Below are 21,398 nucleotides of genomic sequence, written 5' to 3'. Positions count from 1 at the left end.
TGGTGAGGAAGGCAAATGCAATGTCAGCATTCATTTCATATAAAAGCAAGGGTGTAATGTTGAAACTGATGAGGCATCACTTGGAGTATTGACCAGTTTTGGGGACTTTATCTTAGAAAGGATGTACTAAAGCTGGAGAGGGTTCTTAAGAGGTTCACCAAAATGATTCCAGGTTGAATGGCTTGTCATGTGAAAAGTGTGATAGCTCTGGGCCTGTACTCACTAGAATTCAGAAGAATGAAGGATGACCTCATTGAAACCTGTCGAATGGCCTTGATAGAGTGTTTCTGGAGAAGATGTTTCCTGTGATGGGAGAGTCTAAGACCAGAGGATTCAGCCTTAGAATGGAGGGACATCCTTGTAGAACAGAAATGAGGAGGAATTTCTCTAGCCCGCAAGTGGTGATCTGTGGAATTCTTTGCCAAGGGCAGCTGTGCTTGCCTCGCCTTTATCTATCTCTAAGGCAGAGGTTGATGGATTCTTGATTGGTCAGGGTGTGAAGGGATATGGGGAGAAAGCAGGAGATTGGGGCTGAGAGTAAAATTGTATCAACCGTGATGAAATGGCAGAGCAGACTCAATGGGCCAAATGGCCAAATTCTCCTCCTATATTTTATGGCCTCGTGGTTCCAAAACCTGATGGTAAGAATTTATTAGAGTTGTAGGTAAAGAGCCAGAGCAAGGTGTGCTGAGCATCTGGTACTGAATCTGTTCTCAGGCTCAACAGTGTTGAGGTTGAGAGCTTCAAGTTCCTATGTGTGAACATCACCAATAGCTTGTTCTGGCTTATCAACGTCTCTTCAGGAGACTGAAGAAATTTGGCATGTCCCCGTTAACTCTTGGCAATTTTTATCGATGCACCATAGAAAGCTGTGGAGATAGCTTAGCACATCATGGGAGCTAGCCTCCCCTCCATGGACTTCATCTATACCTCGCTGCCTCAGTAAAGCAAACAGCATAATCAAAGACCCCACCCAACCAATACATTCTCTCTTCATTACTTTGCCATCAGGCAGAAGACACAAAAGCCTGAAAGCATCAGGCTCGAGGACAGCTTCTACCTCATTGTTATCAGACTATTGAATAGACAATTGTACAATAAGATGGACTCTTGCCTCACCATTTACCAAGGTTATTGCTTGACCTTGTTCTATCTCAATGCACCATGTAATGATTTGATCAGTATGAACAGTATGCAAGGCAAGCTCTTCACTGTATCTTAGTTTCTAGTCACCTGCCTTGCTATCTGCTTACACGGTTTCCTGTCAAATCTGTTTGCCCCTCCACTCGCCAAAGATCGTTGTTGGATGAGTGAGGCTACATAAATGCAGTCTGCTGCTGAATGCACCGAAATGTAATTTGAAATATTCTGCACAGCCGTAGGCAGTGTGCTAAGATGGCCTTGAGAATTTCTGATGTTTGGGCATGAGCCCTGCGGGAGACCATTCATCCCCTCAAGTTTGTTCTTTCATGCAGACAGATGATGTGCTTTAAATCTTAACCCATCTTTCCCCACCTGGTTCCATCTCTCCTGATCCCTCTGCGCAAATTACACTACTGTCACAGATTCACTTTCAAGGACTCTTTACAATTCATGTTCTCAGTATTTTTAAAATTTGCAGTTTGTCTTCTCTTGCATCTTTATCAGTCTTCATGCAGGTTCTATTGTATTTCTTTATTTTTCTCATAAATGCATGCAAGAAAATGAATATCAAGCTAGTATATGGTGACATGTGCATAGTTTGATATTAAATTTACTTTCTTTGAAATGCACTCCTTTAGTCTTAGTCTCCATCAATCCATCACGATCATGCTAATCCGTCCCCAGTCACAATATCCTCCTTGCCACCTTGCTCTTCCTATCCTCCCTGTGAAGAAAGTTCACATTCTTCCACCACCACCCCCCCCCGCCCCCCCCCACTGTGTATGTACACACACGTAAATAGGGAAAATGACTAATTTTTTTCAAAACCTCCTTGTGGACACTTTGCCTTGCTGTCTCCTGCCAGCCTGGTGGTATTATTGTGAATTCCTGCCATTTTCATGAGACAGGAGCAGTGTTCTCTCTAACATTTTTTTACAGGCTACGTGCGCGAGCATTTCAATTATACCCGCACAACCTAGAGGGAACGGTGGACAGGAGTCCCTTGAGATTAAGGGCTCCTGATTCCACTCTACAAATGGGGCAGGAGCTGGATGATGTGTAAGATGGTCTTCCATTGTACTCGCAAGACTTCTGAGCACTTCGATGCATGGCCTTAAAGTTCTCAATACCACGCCAAACATGCCTGTCCACAGAAACAAGCCGCTCAGAAGTCAAGCAGGGAGAGGTGTTGGGAAACTTAGAGGAGACCCAGTGAGGGAACGGCCTGGTGTCTCTAAGGGAACACGTTCCCAGCAATGTACCAAGGGACTCCCGAAAGCAAAAGACCCGATTCCGGAAGGATCAGTGGGACCCTGCTCCAGCATGTCACTATGGAGAGGGGGAATCTATGCTAAATCTGTACTCGACACCAGGTCGCAGGTCATGTTACTGTACTGTTCATTCTACAACCAGTATTTAAAGCATTTGCCCTTGACACCATTCAGTGCACTGGAGATTTGGGGCTTCGGTGCTGGTGATTATCTGTATGACAGGTATTTGTCAGTGAGACTGGAGTTTTCAGAAGCCAATGTGGGAATGTCTGAAATCCTGGAGACGTTAGTGCTGGTTTGTCCGGACCCGGTTGATATGGGCCGTGTTTCAATTCTGGTGGGGACTATCACCCCTCTGGTGCGGAGGCTCATGGGGGCCTGAAAGGAGAAGGTTAGTGAGAACATTATGGGGACCCTGGCAGTGCACTCAGTGTTTTGAGCTGCTTTTGAGGAAGTCTGGGCTGCACTGGGCCGGATACTGAATTTCAACAAGGTGGTGCACCCAGTCGAAGCCTAAGGTAATAAGGCCTGGGAGCGAGAGTGATGGGAACCCCCAGATTTCCCGGAGTGCCTGAGGGTGAGGCCCTTTTAGTGGACACCCTGGAAGACCTCGAGGGGGAATTGCGATTTCCGGCTGGGGAGCTGGTGAGGCCAGAATTGTAGAGGCCAGAATTGTAGAGGCCCCTGCTGTGATTGTCAGGAACACTACGAAGAGAGAAATCACCTTTAAGAGAGGGATGCCTCTGGTGCATTTATTCCCGGTGATGGTAATGTCTAACACCCCTGTGAAGCCCACTGGGGAGAAACTATTGGAAAACAGGGAAACGTTGACTGTTGAGGCCTTTAAATTTGGGGACTCTCCTGTGCCGCCAGGTTGGAAACGAAGGCTGGTGGAGAAGATGTTGAAGCTGGAAGATGTTTTTCTCCCTTGGCGAGTTTGATGTGGGTTGTTCCAAGAGCACTCGCCAAACCATCCGGGTGAGTGAGAACACCCCATTTAGAGAAAGGTCACGGCAACTGACCCCTGCAGAATTGGAAGATGTGTGGCAGCACTTGTGTAAGTTGAAGGAAGCTGGGATCATCTCTGAATCCTGAAGCCCTTATGCATCCCCAATAGTAGTGGCCTAGAAGAAAAACAGGAAGGTACACGTGTATGGACTATAGGACCCTGAACAGGCAGCACTGTCCATGACCAGCATACAGTCCTGAGGGTCGAAGACACGCTGGCCTGTCTGAGTGGGTCGAAGTGGTTTAGTGTGCTGGACTTGAGGAGTGGATATTACCAGATCCCGATTAGTGAGACCGACAAAGAGAAGGCAGCATTTATATGCACTCTGAGATTTTTCCAGTTTGAAAGGATGACCCAGGGCATATCGGGAACCCCTGCCACCTTCCAGAGGGTCATGGAGAAGATGGTGAGGGATATGAACTTGCTTGAATTTGGATGACTTGGATCCACCTTGGAAGAACACGAAGCGAGGCTACTGAAGGAGGAAGGGTTAAGACTTTCCCTGGACAAGTGCCAGTTCTGCAAGATGTCTGTTCGCTATGTTGGGCACATAATCTCACGGAATGGAGTAGCTATAGACCCGACTAAGATAGAAGCGGTGATCACGTGGGCAAGGCCCCAGACTATGAGCGCTCTGCGCTCGTTCTTGTGGTTCTGTAGTTACATTTGGAGATTTATGAAGGGCTACACCAAGGTGAGTCACCTTTTGAACCAGCTTCTGCGTGGTTACCCTCCCTTGGGGAAGAAAGGGAAAGGGAAAAGGGGACGTTAAGTCCGTCAGAGCCCTTCAGACAGAGGTGGGATGCAAAATGTGAGGAAGATTTTCAGTCGCTGAAGGAGTTGCTGACCCAGGCACCAGTGCTTGCTTTTACAGACCCCTGATTGCCCTATGTATTACACACTGATGCCAGTCGAGAGGGGTTGGGGGCGTCCTGTATCAGGATCGGGGCACTAATTTGAGGCTGGTGGCGTTTATAAGCCAGAGTTTGTTGTCCTCCGAGAGAAACTATCCTACCCACAAGTTGGAATTCCTGGCGATGAAATGGTGGATAAGCTGAGTGACTATGAGGCCAAGTTTGAGGTGAGGATGGACAACAACACGCTCACTTACATCCTGACCTCGGCGAAACTGGATGCCACAGGCCATCGGTGGTTGGCAGCGTTGACCGCCTATGATTTCAGCCTGAAGTACTGGCCGGGGAGCCAGAACGTTGATGCCGACGGTTTTTCCCGATGGGTGCATGAAAGACTCGATAGGGACGAGGAGTCAGAAAGCGTTCCTGCCCCTGGGGTAAAGGCCATGTGTCAGTTTGCCATCACTGTGAAGGCAGAGGAAAAGGAGAGACTGGCTCGTGCAGTGGATCAATTGAGGGCTTCTGATGATGCCATTCCCCAGTTTACTGTAACCTGACTGTTCAGCTGCCAGAATTGAGTTCTGGGGAAGTGGCAGCTGCTCAGCATAATGACCATTTGGTGCGCGGGAGATATGGCGCAGTGGAGAAAATGTAACACGCTTCGGTGCCGCCATTACTGAGAGAATGACCTTGGTTGGAGTTGAAGAGCCGTATTTTATACCGGGTCATGTCACCCCCGGACCGACCCTGGCGTTGGCAGTCGGTCCAGCCAGAGAAGTATCGGAAGATTGTTTTGAAATCACTGCATGATCATTCTGGAAATTTGGGGGTGGAAAAGCCAAATATATGGCTTGCTCAGAGACCGGTTTTACTGGCCCCGAATGGAGTCGGAAGTTGAAGAGTACTGCTGTCGTGCATTCGCTGCATGCGCCGGAAGACACTACCTGCGCAGGCTGCTCCTTTGTCACACTTGCAGAGTGCAGGGCCCCTGGACCTGGTGCGTTTGGATTTCCAGGCCATAGAACCCGCGGCCAGCTACATGGCGAATGTCTTAGTCATCACGGACCACTACACTAGGTATGTCCGGGCTTTTCCTATCAAGGACCAGAGGATGACTAAGGTGCTATGGGAAAAGTATTTTGTGCATTATAGCCTTCCCAGGCGGATACATAGTGACCAGGGACGGGACACTATGTGCTCTCACAGACTCATCTATGAGTTACTGGGCATGCTGGGAGTTGAGAAGTCGAGGACCACTCCGTATCATCCGCAAGGCGATCCCCAGCCTGAGAGGTTTAATTGAACCTTGCTGGACATGCTCGGGACCCTGGAGATCAGCAAGAACAGCAGATGGATTCAACATATTGGGCATCTGGTTCACTGCTACAACTGTACACGCAATGAAGCTACTGGGTACTCGCCCTATTATCTGATGTTTGGGCATGAGGCGAGGTTGCCCATTGACCTCTGCTTTGGAACTGACTTGGGTGACTTACCACCGAAGCATCTGTGGTGACTTACCACCATCTGAAGTATCTGTCTGATATGAGGAGAGAGCTGAAAAGGGCTTACGAATTGGCTGGGGTGGCGGCCGCCAAGCAGAATCTGGGAAATAAGAGGAGGTATCATTAGAAAGTGCAGTACTCCCAACTCCTGCCGGGAGACCGAGTCCTCAAGGATTTTGGGACTACGTGAGAAACACAAGTTGGCTGACCGCTGGGTGGCCACACTCTATGTGGTGGGGAGTCAGATGCCAAACCTACCGGTTTTCCGGGTGAGACCGGAGGAGGGGAATGGGCCTGTCAAGATTCTCCATCGGAACCACCTATTGCCCCTGGGACAAGAGGTGCAGGTAGATTGGGAGCCCAACTTGGGGTCTGCACCTAGTACGAGGACTCTGGTGACGGAAGAGCCCACCCTGGAAGAGACTGGGACGGGCCCAGCCCCTGAGAGGAATACCAAATCGGAGGATGATGATTGGGATGAGTGGTACATACTTCCGTTCACTAACTCCCCTGTGATGGAGGAAGAGACTCCTGGCCCTTCTCCCACTGAGTCAGACAAGGTAAGGGGGGGCTATTAGTGGGCAGCCTGGGGTACTGCAGGACTCTGAAGGAGAGGAGGTGAGGCCTGAACAAGAGACAGGGGGTTTGAGTGACTGATCGCAGGAGGGTTTGCCACATAGCCCCAGAGTGTCCCCAGTAGTATCTGAGTCGAGAGTTAAGAGAGGAGGTCTCAGAAAATTAGGAACCCCCTGGATAGGTTATCCTATGTAGTGCCTGGGGAACAGGGTGTGATCTCTACTGTTTTGGGGAGTTATGTCACTGCTTTCTGCACTTGGATTGGACTCTGTGTTTTGCAGGAAGGGTTGGCAAATTATCTGAACATCATGAGGGCATGACTAAATTCGGTGAGGGGACAATATAGGTTCTCAGTAATGTTAACTGTTAAGGCTAATGAAATGTCTTCTCTGTAATGTTAACCGATGAGGTAATGTTTCTCTGTAGCTGCGATGTTTGGGTTATAACTACAGATAACAGGGAGCTAACCAATGGGGGACCTGTTATGCTATCTTGTATGGTGGGAACCAAGAGAGTTCGCTGTCTTTTCGGTGAGGCGAGTGAAGAGGAAGGACGAATGTGGGAGGGTGGTCCTAGTACAGTGGGTACCGGAATTCGACGGTTCGGAGGTCCTTTAAGGATGGACATGAGAGGCATGAGCTCCAACGAATTATTTTGTGCACAAAGCTGATAATTTTAATGAGTGGTGCCTTTATTTGATTTGTTTCTACTAACCACACCACCAAATAACAGTTCTAAAGTGTAATTATTTAATTGTACATTGTGAACTGTCTGATGTTTTACCTTGTGGGCTTGTACCGGGGTGCATTGCACAGCATCTACGCAAACGTGAGTACATAGTTTGGCAGGGCCTATGGCAGTTTCCCCTAGACGAATGTGAGTTGATAAAGCGGAGTGTTGCATATGTACAGTCAGATGACAATAAATTTGAACTTGAATAGACAAGTGTGGTGGTTCAAAACCATTTCAGAGACTAGGTGGCCTTCTCCTAGGTATTACCTGCTGTTGCCATATTCTGTATTTGCTTCTCTTGAAATAACCCATTGTACTGACCTGTCTCCTCTTGGTCACACCAGATAGAAGTAGGCACCGGCCCAACAAGTCCAGGATCACAATCCGGTTCATTAAAATACATAGGATCAGGATTAAGCTATTGAGTCCATCAAGTCTGCTCTGCCTTTATTGGCTGATTTATTTTCCCTCTCAATCCCCTTCTCCTTCTTTCTCCCTGTAACTTTTGTCATCGTTACTAATCAAGAATCTGTAAATCTCCGCTTTAAATAGGCCCAATGATTTGGCCTCCATAGCCGTCTGTGGCAATGAATTCCACAGATTCACCATCTTCTGGTGAAAAATCAACAGCAGAAGACTTTTTCCCAGGGCAGAAATGGCTAATACAAGAGTGCGTAATTGTAAGGTGATGGTATGGAAGTACGTGAGAGGTAAGAGTTTTTAAACAGAGACTGGTAGATGTGTGGAGCACCTGCCAGAGATGGTGGTAGAGGCAGATACATTAGGGACATTTAAGAAGCTCTTGGATGATAGAAAAATGGAGGGGCTATGTGGGAGGGAAGGGTTAGGTTGATCTTGGACTAGATTAAAAGGTTGGCACAACATTGTTGACCAAAGGGCCTGTATTGCACTGTAGTGTTCTATGTTGTTTCCTCTGCTTGGCTTGCCTCTTTGGTAATGGAGCTTGGACTAGCGTGTCTGCTCAGGAATTGGGGATATGAACAGGTTGGAATGCCCACACTGAGTGTGGTACTCTAAATGGGCTTTACACCAGAGTTGGCAAATTCCAAAGGAGGTGGGGTGGAAAACCAAGGGAAGAGTTCAATATGTTAACAGTGACGACAAATTGCTTATTGCTGTCATCTGCCCTGCAGAAATGCCTAGAGGGTGTTGAGCGTGTTTTCTTGGATCACTGTTGGTTTGGGCTGAAGGGGTTATGACCGTTGTTTCATCGGCATGTGGGAGGCTCTTTGCATTGTCTGATGATTCATCAATATACTCTCTCCCATAGATGTCTGATATCATTCACAATCATTCCTCTCCCTTCCTGACACTGAGTTCATCTGCTCTTCAAAATAGTGACAAGGGTTCAGACAAGTGATTCGGAGGAATTAACAGCTGGTTGCCCAAATTCTGTCTTCGCTTGTCTTGAACTAACTCAATTGTTCCCAGAGCGAAGCAGTCCCTTCAGCCCATCAGGTCCAGAATCAGAATCAGGTTTATTATTCCTAACATAAGTCATGAAATTTGTTGTTTTGTGGCAGTAATACAGTTCAAAACAGAAAAACACACTACAAGCTACGAAGCTATAAAAAGGGAGTAAAAGAGTGATGTAGTGTTCATTGACCACTTGGAAATCTGATGGCAGATGGGAAGAAGCTGTTTCTATTTATTGATTGTGGGTCTGTAGGCTCCTGTAGCTTTCTTCCTATTAGTAGTACTGAGGAGAGGCCATGTCTTGGGTGGTGAGGGTCCTTCATGATTGATGTTGCCTTCTTGAGGTATTGCTCTTTAAAGATGTTCTTGATGGTGGGGAGGTGAGTGCCCATGATGGAGGTGGCAGAGTTTACAACCCTCTGCAGCTTTTTCCAGATGGTGATGCAACCAATCAGATTGCTCACCATAATAGGCCCATAGAATTTACTAGTTTTTGGTGATGTACTAAATCTCCTCAGACTCCTAATGAAATATTAGGTGTGCCTTCATTTGAAATTGCATCAGTATGTTGGGCCCAATTTAGATCCTCTGAGCTGTGCACCCTTTCCACTGCTGACCCCTCGATGACTGGTGTATATTCTCCCGACTTGTGTGCCAACCATCGTACCCTTTGTATTAATCCTATACTGATTATACCCCCTCCCATCATTTCAAACAATTCCCCTCACATTCTTCCATTCCTTTACATAACAGGGCCCATTAATCCACCAGAGCAAACATCTTTAGACTATGGGAAAAAACTAGAACCATGGAGGAATGTTGCTTTCAACCTGCACTGTTGTATTGAGCTAATGACATCTATCCCCTCTGTCTGCATGTGGTTCATATCCTGCCACTCTGTGCACATTCTTAAGCATCTCTTGTACCCGAAGGAGACCCATGCAGAGATGTGTAAAGGCACAGGAATGTCACGGGCGCTGTGAGGCAGCACCTTCACCCACTGGCCCGCCTCGCCCATCACCCTTTCTCGGCTCGCTTACTGCAGTCACTCATTCACTCCTGTTGCCTGATCCTCACCCTTAGGCTAAGGGAAATATCGCTTGAACAGCACAGTCATCATCATAGCTTGTCACACCAGACAGCCAGCCACTCTAGTGTTGTTTGGTTGATGTTGAGCTGGTCAGTGTCAGCAAAATCAGGTGAGAGTGGGCAGTTGTGCAGAACGTGTTCAATGTTCTGCACCCTTTTGCCACACTCACAGGATTCACTGGTCTTTAAACCCCACTTCACCATATTGTCTCCCATCCTACAAACTCCTGCTCTCGCTCTGTTGAGAGTGCACCACTTCCGTCCGACAAGCAGTGCCCCCGGGGTCTGGCAGCATTTCTGTGGGGTCTTGCACTGTATTGTTTGGTAGAGTTCTGGCTTCTGTTTGTTGCTAGAGGTCAATCCTGTATGTTTGGGCGGGGGGTGGGGGTGGTGTTCCGTGCGGTTCCCTTGATTTTAGGCGGATGGAAACTGTCACATGATGAGATAGTGGGTGCCGTGGATCCGACTTCTGTTTACCTTTTTCAATTTTTGTTGTAGTGTGTCTTCAGATCTCTGGGGGGAGCAATGCCTGCAAGTCTGTAAATGATGTTAGTAGGTGTAGGGCGCTGTGTTCGTCAGGCTTCGTTAAGTGTGCCTGAGCACACTCCCCCACCTCCCCCCCACGAGAAGCATCTCAACAGCTTTGTCCCTCCCCATCACTACACGGTAGCTGAGTTATGAAGGGCCAGTAATGTGAAGGATCCCACCCACCTCATGGATTGCTTGCCCTACCTCCATCAGGGAAGAGGCTGCATAGCATTCACACCAGGAGCGCCTGTCCAAGCTGTAAGGCTAATCAACACCTCCACCTACTATTGTATCCCTCAACAACCACTAACCACCACTACTTTATCCACCTTGTGTACCTACCATCAACCTTATAGACATGGAATCAATGTAGATAATAAGGTATTTTCTGTATTTATATTTGTTGTGTTTTTTTTCTTATTATTGCGTACTTTATCTTATTGTATTTTTTTGTGCTGTGTTGGATCTGGAGGAACAATCATTTTGTTCTCCTTTACACTTGTGTACTTGAAATGACATTAAACAATCTTGAATCGTGAACTGTGGGTCTGGTTGGACTCGACGGGGATGGAAATGAATCCTCAACAGTGGGAGGATTGTGATTCTACGCTGTGTGCTGCTTTAATGAGCGTAATTAGATCCTTGGGTCGCAACTGCCTTACAGAGGAAGGGTGGACTCGGTTCCTGTCACCAGCTGTCTCTGCCTGTCCACCAGTGAGAAAGGCTGATGCAGATTGTTGATGTAGCAGCCCTGGTAGTGAGGATCAGGGTCTGCAGCATCCACTCTGAAATATCTATCCGCTTTCTGACTCCCAGTGCTTTCTGGAGGGCCACCCACCTTCCTGAGACACCAGCAACTCCAAGGTAGGTAAAATATAAATTAAGTTGTAGAAGAAGGCTCCCTCCACGCAGCCCAGGGCAAGAGGAGTGCAGCTCAGAAAAGGGGGTTTGAAACAGAACGCCTGGAACAAAGCGATGGAGGAACTCAATGGGCCAGGCAGCATCTGTGATGAGAAATACAGTCAACTTTTCAAGCCAAGACCCTTCATCAGGATTGGAAAGGAAAGTGGCAGAAGCCAAAATAAGATGATGTGCAGAGAGGAAGGAGTACAAAATGGCGCTCACCTGCCTATCACCTTACTTTGCTTTTCCTCCTTCCCTTTCTCCCATGGTCCTATGTCCTCTCCTATCAGATTCCTCCACCTTCGGCCTCCACCTATCATTTCTCCTTATTTCATTCCCCCTCCTCCAACCACCCACTTTCCCCTCTCACCCATCACTTACTATCTTGTACTCCTCCACCTCCCCCGCTGCCTTAGGGTCTCAGCTCAAAACATCAACTGATTATTCCCCTCCATAGATGCTGCCTGACCTGCTGAGTTCCACCAGTAGTTTGTGCATTACTCAAAATTTCCAGCATCTGCAGAATCCCTTGTGCCTCAAGGAAAGGGTACACAGTTTACAGTGTCTCTTCAGTTGAGCCACAAGGTTATGACCCTGTAGTAGATGTTTCGAGAATTGGAGGCCACACCAGGTGCTGAGGCATGTAAGTGAGTTTGTGGATCTAGACCTTGGGACCACGCCTCGCCTTCTTCCCCTGGGGAGCTGTATGATTTCGAACCACACATCATGGATCCAGAGGGTTTTCGTTGATGTCCTGGGGTTTGAGAGGATGTATTGGTTATGGGGAGAAGTTCAGTGATTGATTGATGCCTCTCTTGTGGAGCAGGGCAGTTTCCTAACAAAAGCAGAATGGTGTTGAGAGGGATAATAAATCAGACATGATTTAAGTGGAGATAGGTTGAGTGAGTTAGGGCATGTAATGTGCTGTTATGTTCTGTGTTCAATGATTGAATGATGTATAAGACTCAATAGTCCAAAATGACCAATCCTGCTCCTATGTCTTAAGGCCATAAGATGATAAGATACAGGAGCAGAATTAGGCCCTTTGGCCCATCAAGTCTGCAATGCCATTTCATCATTGTTGATGTAGCAGCAGTGGTAGTGAGGATCAGGGTCTTGCAGCATCCACCCTGAAATATCTATCAGCTTCTCTTCTCAGCCCCAGTCTCCTGCCTTCTTCCTGTATCCCTTCATGCCAGACTAATCAATAATTTACCAACCTCTGCCTTAAATATACCCAATAACCTGGCCTCCACAACTACCTGTGGCAGTGAACTTGCTGGCTAAGTAATTCCTCCTCACCTCAGTTCTAAAAGGATATCCTTTTATTCTGAGGTTATGCCCTCTGGTCTTAGACTTCCCCCCACCATAGGAAGCATCCTCTCCACATCCACTCTATCGAAGCCTTTCACCATTCGGTAGGTTTCAATAAGGTTACCCCTCATTCTTCTTAATTGAGTAGAGGTCCAGTGGCATCAAATGCTCCTCATGTGACAAGACTTTTAATCCTAGTATTATTTTCATGAACCTCCTTTGAACCCACTTAAGTAAGAGGGGCCCAAAACTGTTCACAATACTCCAAGTGAGGCCTCAGCAGTGCTTTATAAATCCTCAGCTTTACATCTTTGTTTTTATATCCTAGTCCTCTGGAAGTGAATGCTAACATCACATGTGCCTTCCTCACCACTGACTCAACCTACAAATTGACCATTTAGTAATCCTGCACGAGGACTCCCAAGTCCCTCTGCACCTCAGACTTTTGAATTTTTTTCTCCATTTAGAAAATAGACTACCCTTCTATTTCTTCTACCAAATTGCATGACCGTGCACTTCCCAATACTGTATTCCATCTACCACTTCATTGCTCATTCTCCTAATCTGTTTTATGTCCTTCTGTGACCTCTCTCCTTCCTCAAAAGTACCTACCCCTCCACTATCTTCATATTGTCTGCAAATTTGACTACACAGCTATCAATTCCAACATCCAAATCACTGACGTAATGGGAAAAGAAATGGTCCCAACACAGACTCCTGTGGAAGACCACTAGTCTTCGGTAATGGAGTTACTGATCAAGTCAGGCAGTGCTCACAAGGAGAAAAAGGCTATACAGTATGGAGGGGGGATCCCTCATCTGTATAAGTTTACAGGACCTCGGCTTGGGCTCTGTACTGGCCCACGTGATCTATCCTGGCTGTTCCTACACAGCCCTGGACTAGTCCATTTAGTATAACACCCATCTAATCTGGGACCTGGTCCACCTTGTACATATAACTCAAGTGTTGATTGCCTGTCGCTTCTCTGACCAACATCACAAGTAAGTTTTCATAGCTGCAAGGGGTGGTAGTGGCGATAAACTTAAACTGCCTATTAAATGTTTCCACTGGTATGCATCTCAAATAGCCTCTGACAACCATGCCTGGCCATGACGTGTGGCCTAGCTACTAAGCCCAGTGGAACAGTTTCTACTGACTGGAGAAGGGGCAAAGGTGGGTTACTGAAGCCTTAAAACCAGTTGCTTTGAACAAGTGGGGCTCATCAGCTACAGTTGACAGCTCATCTAGGAAAAGGAAAATTCTGATATCAAACCTCCACTGCCTTGCAGCTGTACACACTCATGGGGAAGGCTTCGGGAATAAACGCAGAGGAGAAGTCCAGTGCTGGCATCCATAAAGCAATCCTACATGAGTTCAATGCTTACTTGACAGCTCCTGCAATGTCGCTGGTGACGAACTGCATCTCTTACTCCTTTGGATTCAGCAGATGCAAGGTGAAGAGCAGCCTACTGCATGGGCAACATCTTCCCCTGCATATTGTACCACTGGCTTGTGTATTGAACACAAGCAGCATCCATGGTCGATCCCAACAACAGAGGGCCTCCTCTATACATGGTTTGACTTGGTCCTTGTTTCTTTTCCTGTGTCCAATGTACGTCTATTTGTTGTGGCGGATGTGGCTCATGAGTGCCTTATTCCTGGTCACTGGTGCTCCATTTGTATGGAGCCATTTCCATTGTCTCCTCTGATGCATGTGGGTGAGTTTGCCCCTCTGCAAATGCGCTTCTTGGAGTTACACATCCCACCAAATCATGGAGGATGTGTGAGTGCTTAGTAGTAGTGCCATCATTTGAGTCGAGCCTGGTACTCTCCTAAGGGATTGTCTGTAGAGGCCGGTCTGGGATCCACATATTCTGGTGCAGTGTGGGCTCTGGTTAGTCATTGGATCCTTTGGTTGTTCATTCTCTCCTTTTGCAGCTGCCAACTTGTTCTCTGTGACATAGCAGAGTTCGCTGTCAGGTAGCGCAGGTACCTCTTGCAAAGATTTCCTCTAGGTACATCTATTGAGTATAATGCCTTCCTAGATTTTAGGTGTATTGTTGAATTTCTCCAGACTGATTGTGATGTTTATCTTTGAAGTGTTTCCTTTGCCCACGAGGGGCTCACTGACATTCCTTCAACTGGGAGTAATGGATCTGTTTGGGGAGACATGAATTAGGTGTCCAAATGCCATGACCTATCCATCGGAGTCGCCTGTAGGCCTTTCTAACCACACGGTTCGGCTGTTCCAGACACCAGGAGGGCCAGTTGCAAGTGGGCTCATTGCCAGAGATAAGCACACACCTAAGTCTTCACCAGGAAGCCTGGTTGGCAGGCTGACAGGAGCTGGAGGCAAAAGTTACCACTTGCCTAGGGAGGGGGCAAATCTGTTCCAAATCCTAAACTAGGGTGGTGACTGCCATATTAAAAAAGTAGCTGCCACTTTGGTCTCGCCAATATCCGGAAGAAGCTGGTGGGTATCTTTTGGGCAGAAGGCAGCACTGGGTCTCAAATTTCAAAGTCAAGGTACAGTTATCATCAAAGTATGTATGTGTCACCATATAGTACCCTGAGATTAATTTCCTTGCAGGCGTTCACAGTGGAACAAAGAAATACAATAAAATCAGTGAAAAACTACCCACAATCAATGTGCAAGAGACAAAAAATGATAAATAAGTAAATAAATAACACGAGTGGTAGAGTCCTTGAAAGTGAATCCATACAGTACTGGGCAGAAGTCTTAAGCACATATTTGTAGCTAGGGTTCCTAAAACTTTTGCACAGTACTGTATTTGTCAAGATGGAGTGGAGAACAAGTTTGTGAATCTGGCTAGAGCAAAGGATGTTGGCAGTGTCGAGGGTGGAGCACCGCCGGGTGGGCGGGGGGTGTGGGACAGGTGGCAATGAAGGAGTGTCGGGTAGGGGCTAGCACTGGTGCAGACACACCCAGCCCTGAGATCATTTGATTCCAAGCAATTGGTTTATTGTTCATTACAGAATGTCTCTCTGATACTTCCTGTTCCTTCTCCTCTCTCTTCCCCTTTTTCCAACTATGATTCCCCTCTCTCTGCTGTCTTCCCATTCTCAGTCCACAGTAGAGACCCGTATCAGATTCAGGTTTATCAGCACTCTCATATTTCATGATTTTTTTTTTGTGTGGCAGCGGTACAGTGCTATGCATAAAATTACTACAGTACTGTGCAAAAGTCTTAGCCACTCTAGCTACTGTATGTTCATTTGCCTATGATTTTTGCATAGTACTGTATGTTGTGAATCAGTTCAGCGTTGAGGTGAGTGAAGCTGTCCGCACTGGTCTCTGCTCCTGATGCAGTCTTTTTGTTGGTCAGTTATTTCTGTGTATCTGTCCCTGAGTGGTGACTCAGACTTTGGACACTGCAGAGATATCTGTAAAGCATTCCTACAGTAACAAATACATTCTTCCATCGGTGCACAACCTTTAGAATGTTTCTGGTGGCAGGCATCAACTATGATGATCTGAGGGAATTGTCAGCCTTTTTATCGGGACTTCTTGGGCTTACCCACAGTCAGTGACCCATCCAACTGGTGGAAGAGAGGTGCCGTCACGTTGGATGGACCTTGGGATGTCTTGGGTGCTAGAGGGAGAACCACATCACTGGGTATTGAGGGAATGCACGTATGAGATGCTCCTGATTTTCTCGGGCTAGAATTGTTTACCCAAAACCTTCCTCAAGAGCCAATGCATAGTTTGGAAAGCCCCCTCAGCCATTCCACACAGCATGGAAGTGAAACCTCCTTTCTGCACACCTTTTACTTCCTTGCCCACAGTTACTGTCCAGATACACTGTGGCTGTTCTGCCTTTGATCCGGAGAAGCCTGACCTCTCTTAGTGGGACCTTGGGCTGCAGAGTTCTGTACGGAGTACTCCCAAGCAACAGGTGCAGCGTGCCAAGTTTCCTACCATTTCTAGAGCCTGCTCAAGTCCATGTCCCAAAATTGGGATGTGTGAGACTGCAACTTGTTCTTATGTATAAAAGATATTGAGATTAGCTTTATTGTCACATGTACGTTGGACCATTCAGCAAAATGTGTTGTTTGCATCAAATCAAAATAAGGAACTTTGTGCTGGGGCACCTTGCAAGTGTCGCGATGGTTCTGGCATGTCCACAACTCACTAACCCTAAATGGTACATCTTTGGAATGTGGGAGGAGACTGGAGCACTTGAGGGAAACCCACATGGTCATGGGGAGACATTGGTGGGGGTGGGTGGGTGGAATCCAATCCTATAGCTGGTTCTGTAATAGTGTTGAAGGGGTACTTGTCAACTGGTCAGACTTCAGTCCCACGCTCCAGCTCTTCGGGCACCTGATGGAGAGGGATTGTCGCTGTCTGGTGAGATGAGGACATTCCTTTTCAGCCTGTCCAGTGTGTGTGTGTTCAGAGGCTTAGAGGGCACACAATGTGGGCATCAGCTGCATGCCCTTGAGCTCTGAGTGCTCTGGCCATCTGTGGATCTGCTGAGCACCATAGGGTCTTAGTGTATCCCTCCACAGCGTTCCACCACACACTCCCAGAGTCAGACACAAAGTGGAGCTCCCTCCATGCCATCCCATCACACACTCCAGGACAGGGATATTACAGATTAGACACAGTGGAAATCCCTAGACTGTCACAGTCTGTTTCAATCTGGAGCTCTCCGGTGAAGGTGAATCTCTTTGTGTTACAGGTTGTCTGTGATTTTCAACGAGCTGAACGTTGTTTCCATTCCCATGGTCCTGGACTTCATCGCTTTGACTTTCTGGAAACGTGAATGGTTCGTAATATCTGTGTCTATACGTGAGGTTCTGCAGTGGGCATTTGCCTGATTCTCTGGTGCCTGTGGAGAAGCCTCCCAGTCTTTAACATCCCACTCTGTGGCTCTCCTGAGTCATTGATCTGTTCTAACTCGTAACCCTTACCTGGGGTTGGCTGGTTGTGTATTTGGGATAAGGAGATAGTGAGGTGCTAGTTGTCTGCTGAAGGCTCTATCGTTAGAGCTGACTGTGTCAGTGGCTGTGCTGTCTCAGTGAAGGGCCTTATCCCTCAGTCCTGCAGCTGATGGAGTGAGTAAGTATTTGGAATGGGGATTGGGCTGCTCATCAAACAGCAGCACAGAAACTCCTAAATTGAAAGGCCGAGATAGAGTTGACGGAGAGGTTGTTAACTGCATTGGGGGAGTCTAGGGCTAGAGGGCATAGCCTCAGAATAGAAGGACATCCATTTAGAACAGAGATGAGAGTGGATGTTGTCTATATGGACTTCAGTAAGGCCTTTGACAAGGTTCTGCATGGAAGGTTAGTTAGGAAGGCTCAATCGTTAGGTATTAATATTGAAGTAGTAAAATGGATTCAACTGTGGCTGGATGGGAGATGCCAGAGAGTATTGGTGGATAACTGTTTGTCAGGTTGGAGGCCGGTGACTAGTGGTGTGCCTCAGGGATCTGTACTGGGTCCAATGTTGTTTGTCATTTACATTAATGATCTGGATGATGCGGTGGTAAATTGGATTAGTAAGTACGCAGTAGTAAGGTAGATGGCATTGTGGATAATGAAGTAGGCTTTCAAAGCTTGCAGAGAGATTTAGGCCAGTTAGAAGAGTGGGCTGAACGATGGCAGATGAAGTTTAATGCTGATAAGTGTAAGGTGCTACATTTTGGTAGGAATAATCCAAATAGGACATACATGGTAAATGGTAGGGCATTGAAGAATGCAGTAGAACAGAGTGATCTAGGAATAATGGTGCATAGTTCCCTGAAGGTGGAATCTCATGTGGATAGGGTGGTGAAGAAAGCTTTTGGTATGCTGGCCTTTATAAATCAGAGCATTGAGTATAGGAGATGGGATGTAATGTTAAAATTATACAAGGCATTGGTAAGGCCGAATTTGGAGTATTGTGTACAGTTCTGGTCACCAAATTACAGGAAAGATATCAAATAAATAGAATACAGAGAAGATTTACGAGAATGTTACCTGGATTTCAGCACCTAAGTTACAGGGAAAGATTGAACAAGTTAGGTCTTTATTCTTTGGGGCGTAGAAGGTTGAGGGGGGACTTGATAGAGGTATTTAAAATTATGAGGGGGATAGATAGAGTTGATGTGGATAGGCTTTTTCCATTGAGAGTAGGGGAGATTCAAATAAGAGGATATGAGTTGAGAGTTGGGGGCAAAAGTTTAGGGGTAACACGAGAGGGAATTTCTTTACTCAGAGAGTGGTAGCTCTGTGGAATGAGCTTCCAGTAGAAGTGGTAGAGACAGGTTCGGAATTGTCATTTAAAGTAAAATTGGATAGGTATATGGACAGGAAAGGAATGGAGGGTTATGGGCTGAGTGCGGGCCAGTAGGACTAGATGAGAGTAAACATTTGGCACGGACTAGAAAGGCCGAGGTGGCCTGTTTCCGTGCTGTAATTGTTATATGGTTATATATGGAGAGGAATTTCTTTAGCCAGAGGATAGTGCATCTGTAGAATTCATTGACACAAATGGCTATGGAGACTAAGTCGTTGGGTATACTTAGTCAGGGTTTCAAATGCTACAGGGAGAAGGCAGCAGAATGTGGTTGAGAGTGATAATAAATCAACCATGATTGAATGGCGGAACAGGCTTGATGGGCAGAATGGCCTAATTTGTTCCAATGTCTTATGATGTGCATACAGGACTTTGGGGTAGGGCTTCATCAAAGTGAGATAATACTGTGAGAATTGAGGGTTATGTTACTGCACACACGGGATATGTCAGTGCGGACACGGGTGATTAGCCAACTAGGTTTGAACAGAGAATGTATGTCGAAATTGCTTGTGGAACGTAAGCACCATGGACTGTTGGGAACTCTGACCAAGTTCAGTTCAGTGTAGCTCTTGGCCAATTTATTTGGGAAGTTGAAGGTGTGTAAAATCATGGGGCTGGGAGGTGGGGATGCATAGATAGGGTCAACGTACTCTATCTTTTTCCTCAGCGTTGGTGAATTAATAGCTAGAGGGCACGGGTTTAAGGTGAGAGGGGAGAGGTTGAAGAGGGACCTGAGGGCAACTTTACCACACAGAGGGTGGTAGGTACTAGAGGAAGTGGTTGAGGTAGGTACAGTAACAACAGTTAAAATAGATTTGGATAGGAAAATATTAAAGGGATATGGGCAAGTGGGGTTAGCTTGGATGGGCATCTGGGTCAGTATTTAGGAGTCGGGTCGAAGGGCTGGGTTCCATGCTGTACGGCTGCAAGTGTGGTTGTAATTCTGGGATCTGAATCACTTGTGAGGTTCTGAAATGTCAATCTGAATGGCTTTGCCTTGCAGGTTTATGCATCAGACTGCCCCCGGGAGAGCAGAGAGCCGGCAATGATCTAAGGAGTTTGACGGCAGACTTGAACAAGAACAGTATTCAGACCACCATTCTCCAGGGGCCCCAGCAGAAAGCATGGGGCGCAAAAAGATTCAGATCACACGCATCGTGGATGAGCGCAACCGGCAGGTAACTCAGCGGATCAGCCTTTACCCCAGTATGTCTATTCACCATCATCTGCTTTGGTCTCCGAGCAGCTCATCTAGGGGTGGCATCGCAGCAGTCTGCACGCATATATACTCTCACACACAGACGGTTCTCTGAATTGGCCCTCCAGAGCTGCAGGGATTCAAGTTTATTTATTGTGTTTACATTGAAACATACAGTGAGCTGCGTCGTTTGCGTTAACAACCAACACAACCTAAAGGCAGCCCGCAAATGTTGCCAGGCATTCCAGCACCAACATTGCATGCTCACGCTGCTTGGCAGAGCAACAAACCACAACAAGCAACAAAACAACAGCCAAACAAGCCCCGTTCCTCTCTCTCACCCACGCACATACAGTCCTCTAACCCCAAGTCAGGTTATCTCCAGCCCTGCAGAACAGGAAGTGTGCCGTACAGCAGCGTTTGTTATTTATGTGCTTGTGAATAGCTGCAGAATCCATTGAGGAGTGAAAAAATTTGCATAGTCAGGCAAGACTGTGTGTATATATAGCAGTAGTGTGATGCACAGTGCCTTTATAATGCTAAATTTAGAATCTTAATTAGGGACACAGCAATCACTGTTTAATTAATGAGATATTTCAAACCGGAAAACGACAGGGCAGCAGTTCAAATCTACTAAGCCTGGAGATCAGAACACAACTGAAGGAGAGAAACTTGCCCTTTCTCCACCACCTTCTCTGTCACACCAGGCAGTGTTGGGATTCTTCTGTATATAGATCGACACCAAAGTTGAATCACCAGGGGAAAGTAGAGAGGCAAAGGCTGAATGGCTTGTTAAATGAGAACAGCATGGGCTTTACTCTGTATCTTACCCCCTCTATTATGCATGCATGGGACATGAATGACGACCAGTCAGTAGGATTAAATGTTTGTACCGAATCTCAGTAGCTGCAGTACACGAGTACACGAGCCGCAAAGCAGGAGCAATGAACTGGGCCTGCCGAGATAAAGCCCTGCGCAAAAAGGGGTCCTCCCACGTGGAGGAGGCCTGTTCGATTCATCACGTAATCAGTCTGCCACAATGCACGCCGCATTCTCTCAAATATTCGATATTTTTCACCCTCTAGACAGTTCTGTAACACAATCTAAGGTAAGCAAGGTGTGGGTCAGTTGCGGAATAATGTTTTAACTACATTCCGATACATATAGCACAGTTTAGAAACGGAGCTCCCTCTGCCTGGTCCCATTACGCAGTCCTGGGGCAGACGCAGTATGGATAGGAATACAGTAACCACCCCCCACCCCACCTCCAACTCACCACTTTCCACAGTGCATGCTCTCTTCATGACTCTCCTGCCCACTGATCTCCCTCCTGACGCTTATTCCTGTAATTGGGGCAAGTGCCCCTTCACCTCCTCCCTCACCACCATTCTGGGCCGCAAACAGTCCTTCCAGGTGAGGCGATGCTTCACCTGCGAGTTTGTCGGGGTCGTCTACTGTATCCGGTGCTCCTGCTGAGACTCAATTTAGATTAGGGGACCACTTCATTGAGCACTTATGCTCCATCCACTGGA

At 47.0% G+C, this 21,398-nt stretch overlaps 1 protein-coding gene across 2 annotated transcripts in view; it reads left to right on the top strand.

Annotated features, from left to right (window-relative positions):
• LOC132399653 (myocyte-specific enhancer factor 2D homolog) overlaps window positions 1-21,398 on the top strand; it is a 105,735-nt gene that overhangs the window by 33,867 nt on the left and 50,470 nt on the right. For both annotated transcript variants that reach the window (XM_059980274.1, XM_059980273.1), the window contains exons 2-3: window positions 17,068-17,154; window positions 19,672-19,846. In XM_059980274.1, coding sequence (XP_059836257.1) covers window positions 19,793-19,846 — 54 coding nt within the window. In that variant the 5' untranslated portion in view covers window positions 17,068-17,154; window positions 19,672-19,792. The remainder of the gene's footprint in view (window positions 1-17,067; window positions 17,155-19,671; window positions 19,847-21,398) is intronic.

Source organism: Hypanus sabinus, chromosome 9 (genome assembly GCF_030144855.1).
Source record: "Hypanus sabinus isolate sHypSab1 chromosome 9, sHypSab1.hap1, whole genome shotgun sequence".
NCBI classification, from domain to species: Eukaryota; Metazoa; Chordata; class Chondrichthyes; order Myliobatiformes; family Dasyatidae; genus Hypanus; species Hypanus sabinus.
Note: the sequence above shows the minus strand (reverse complement) of the source record. Positions and strands in the feature narration are given on the sequence as shown.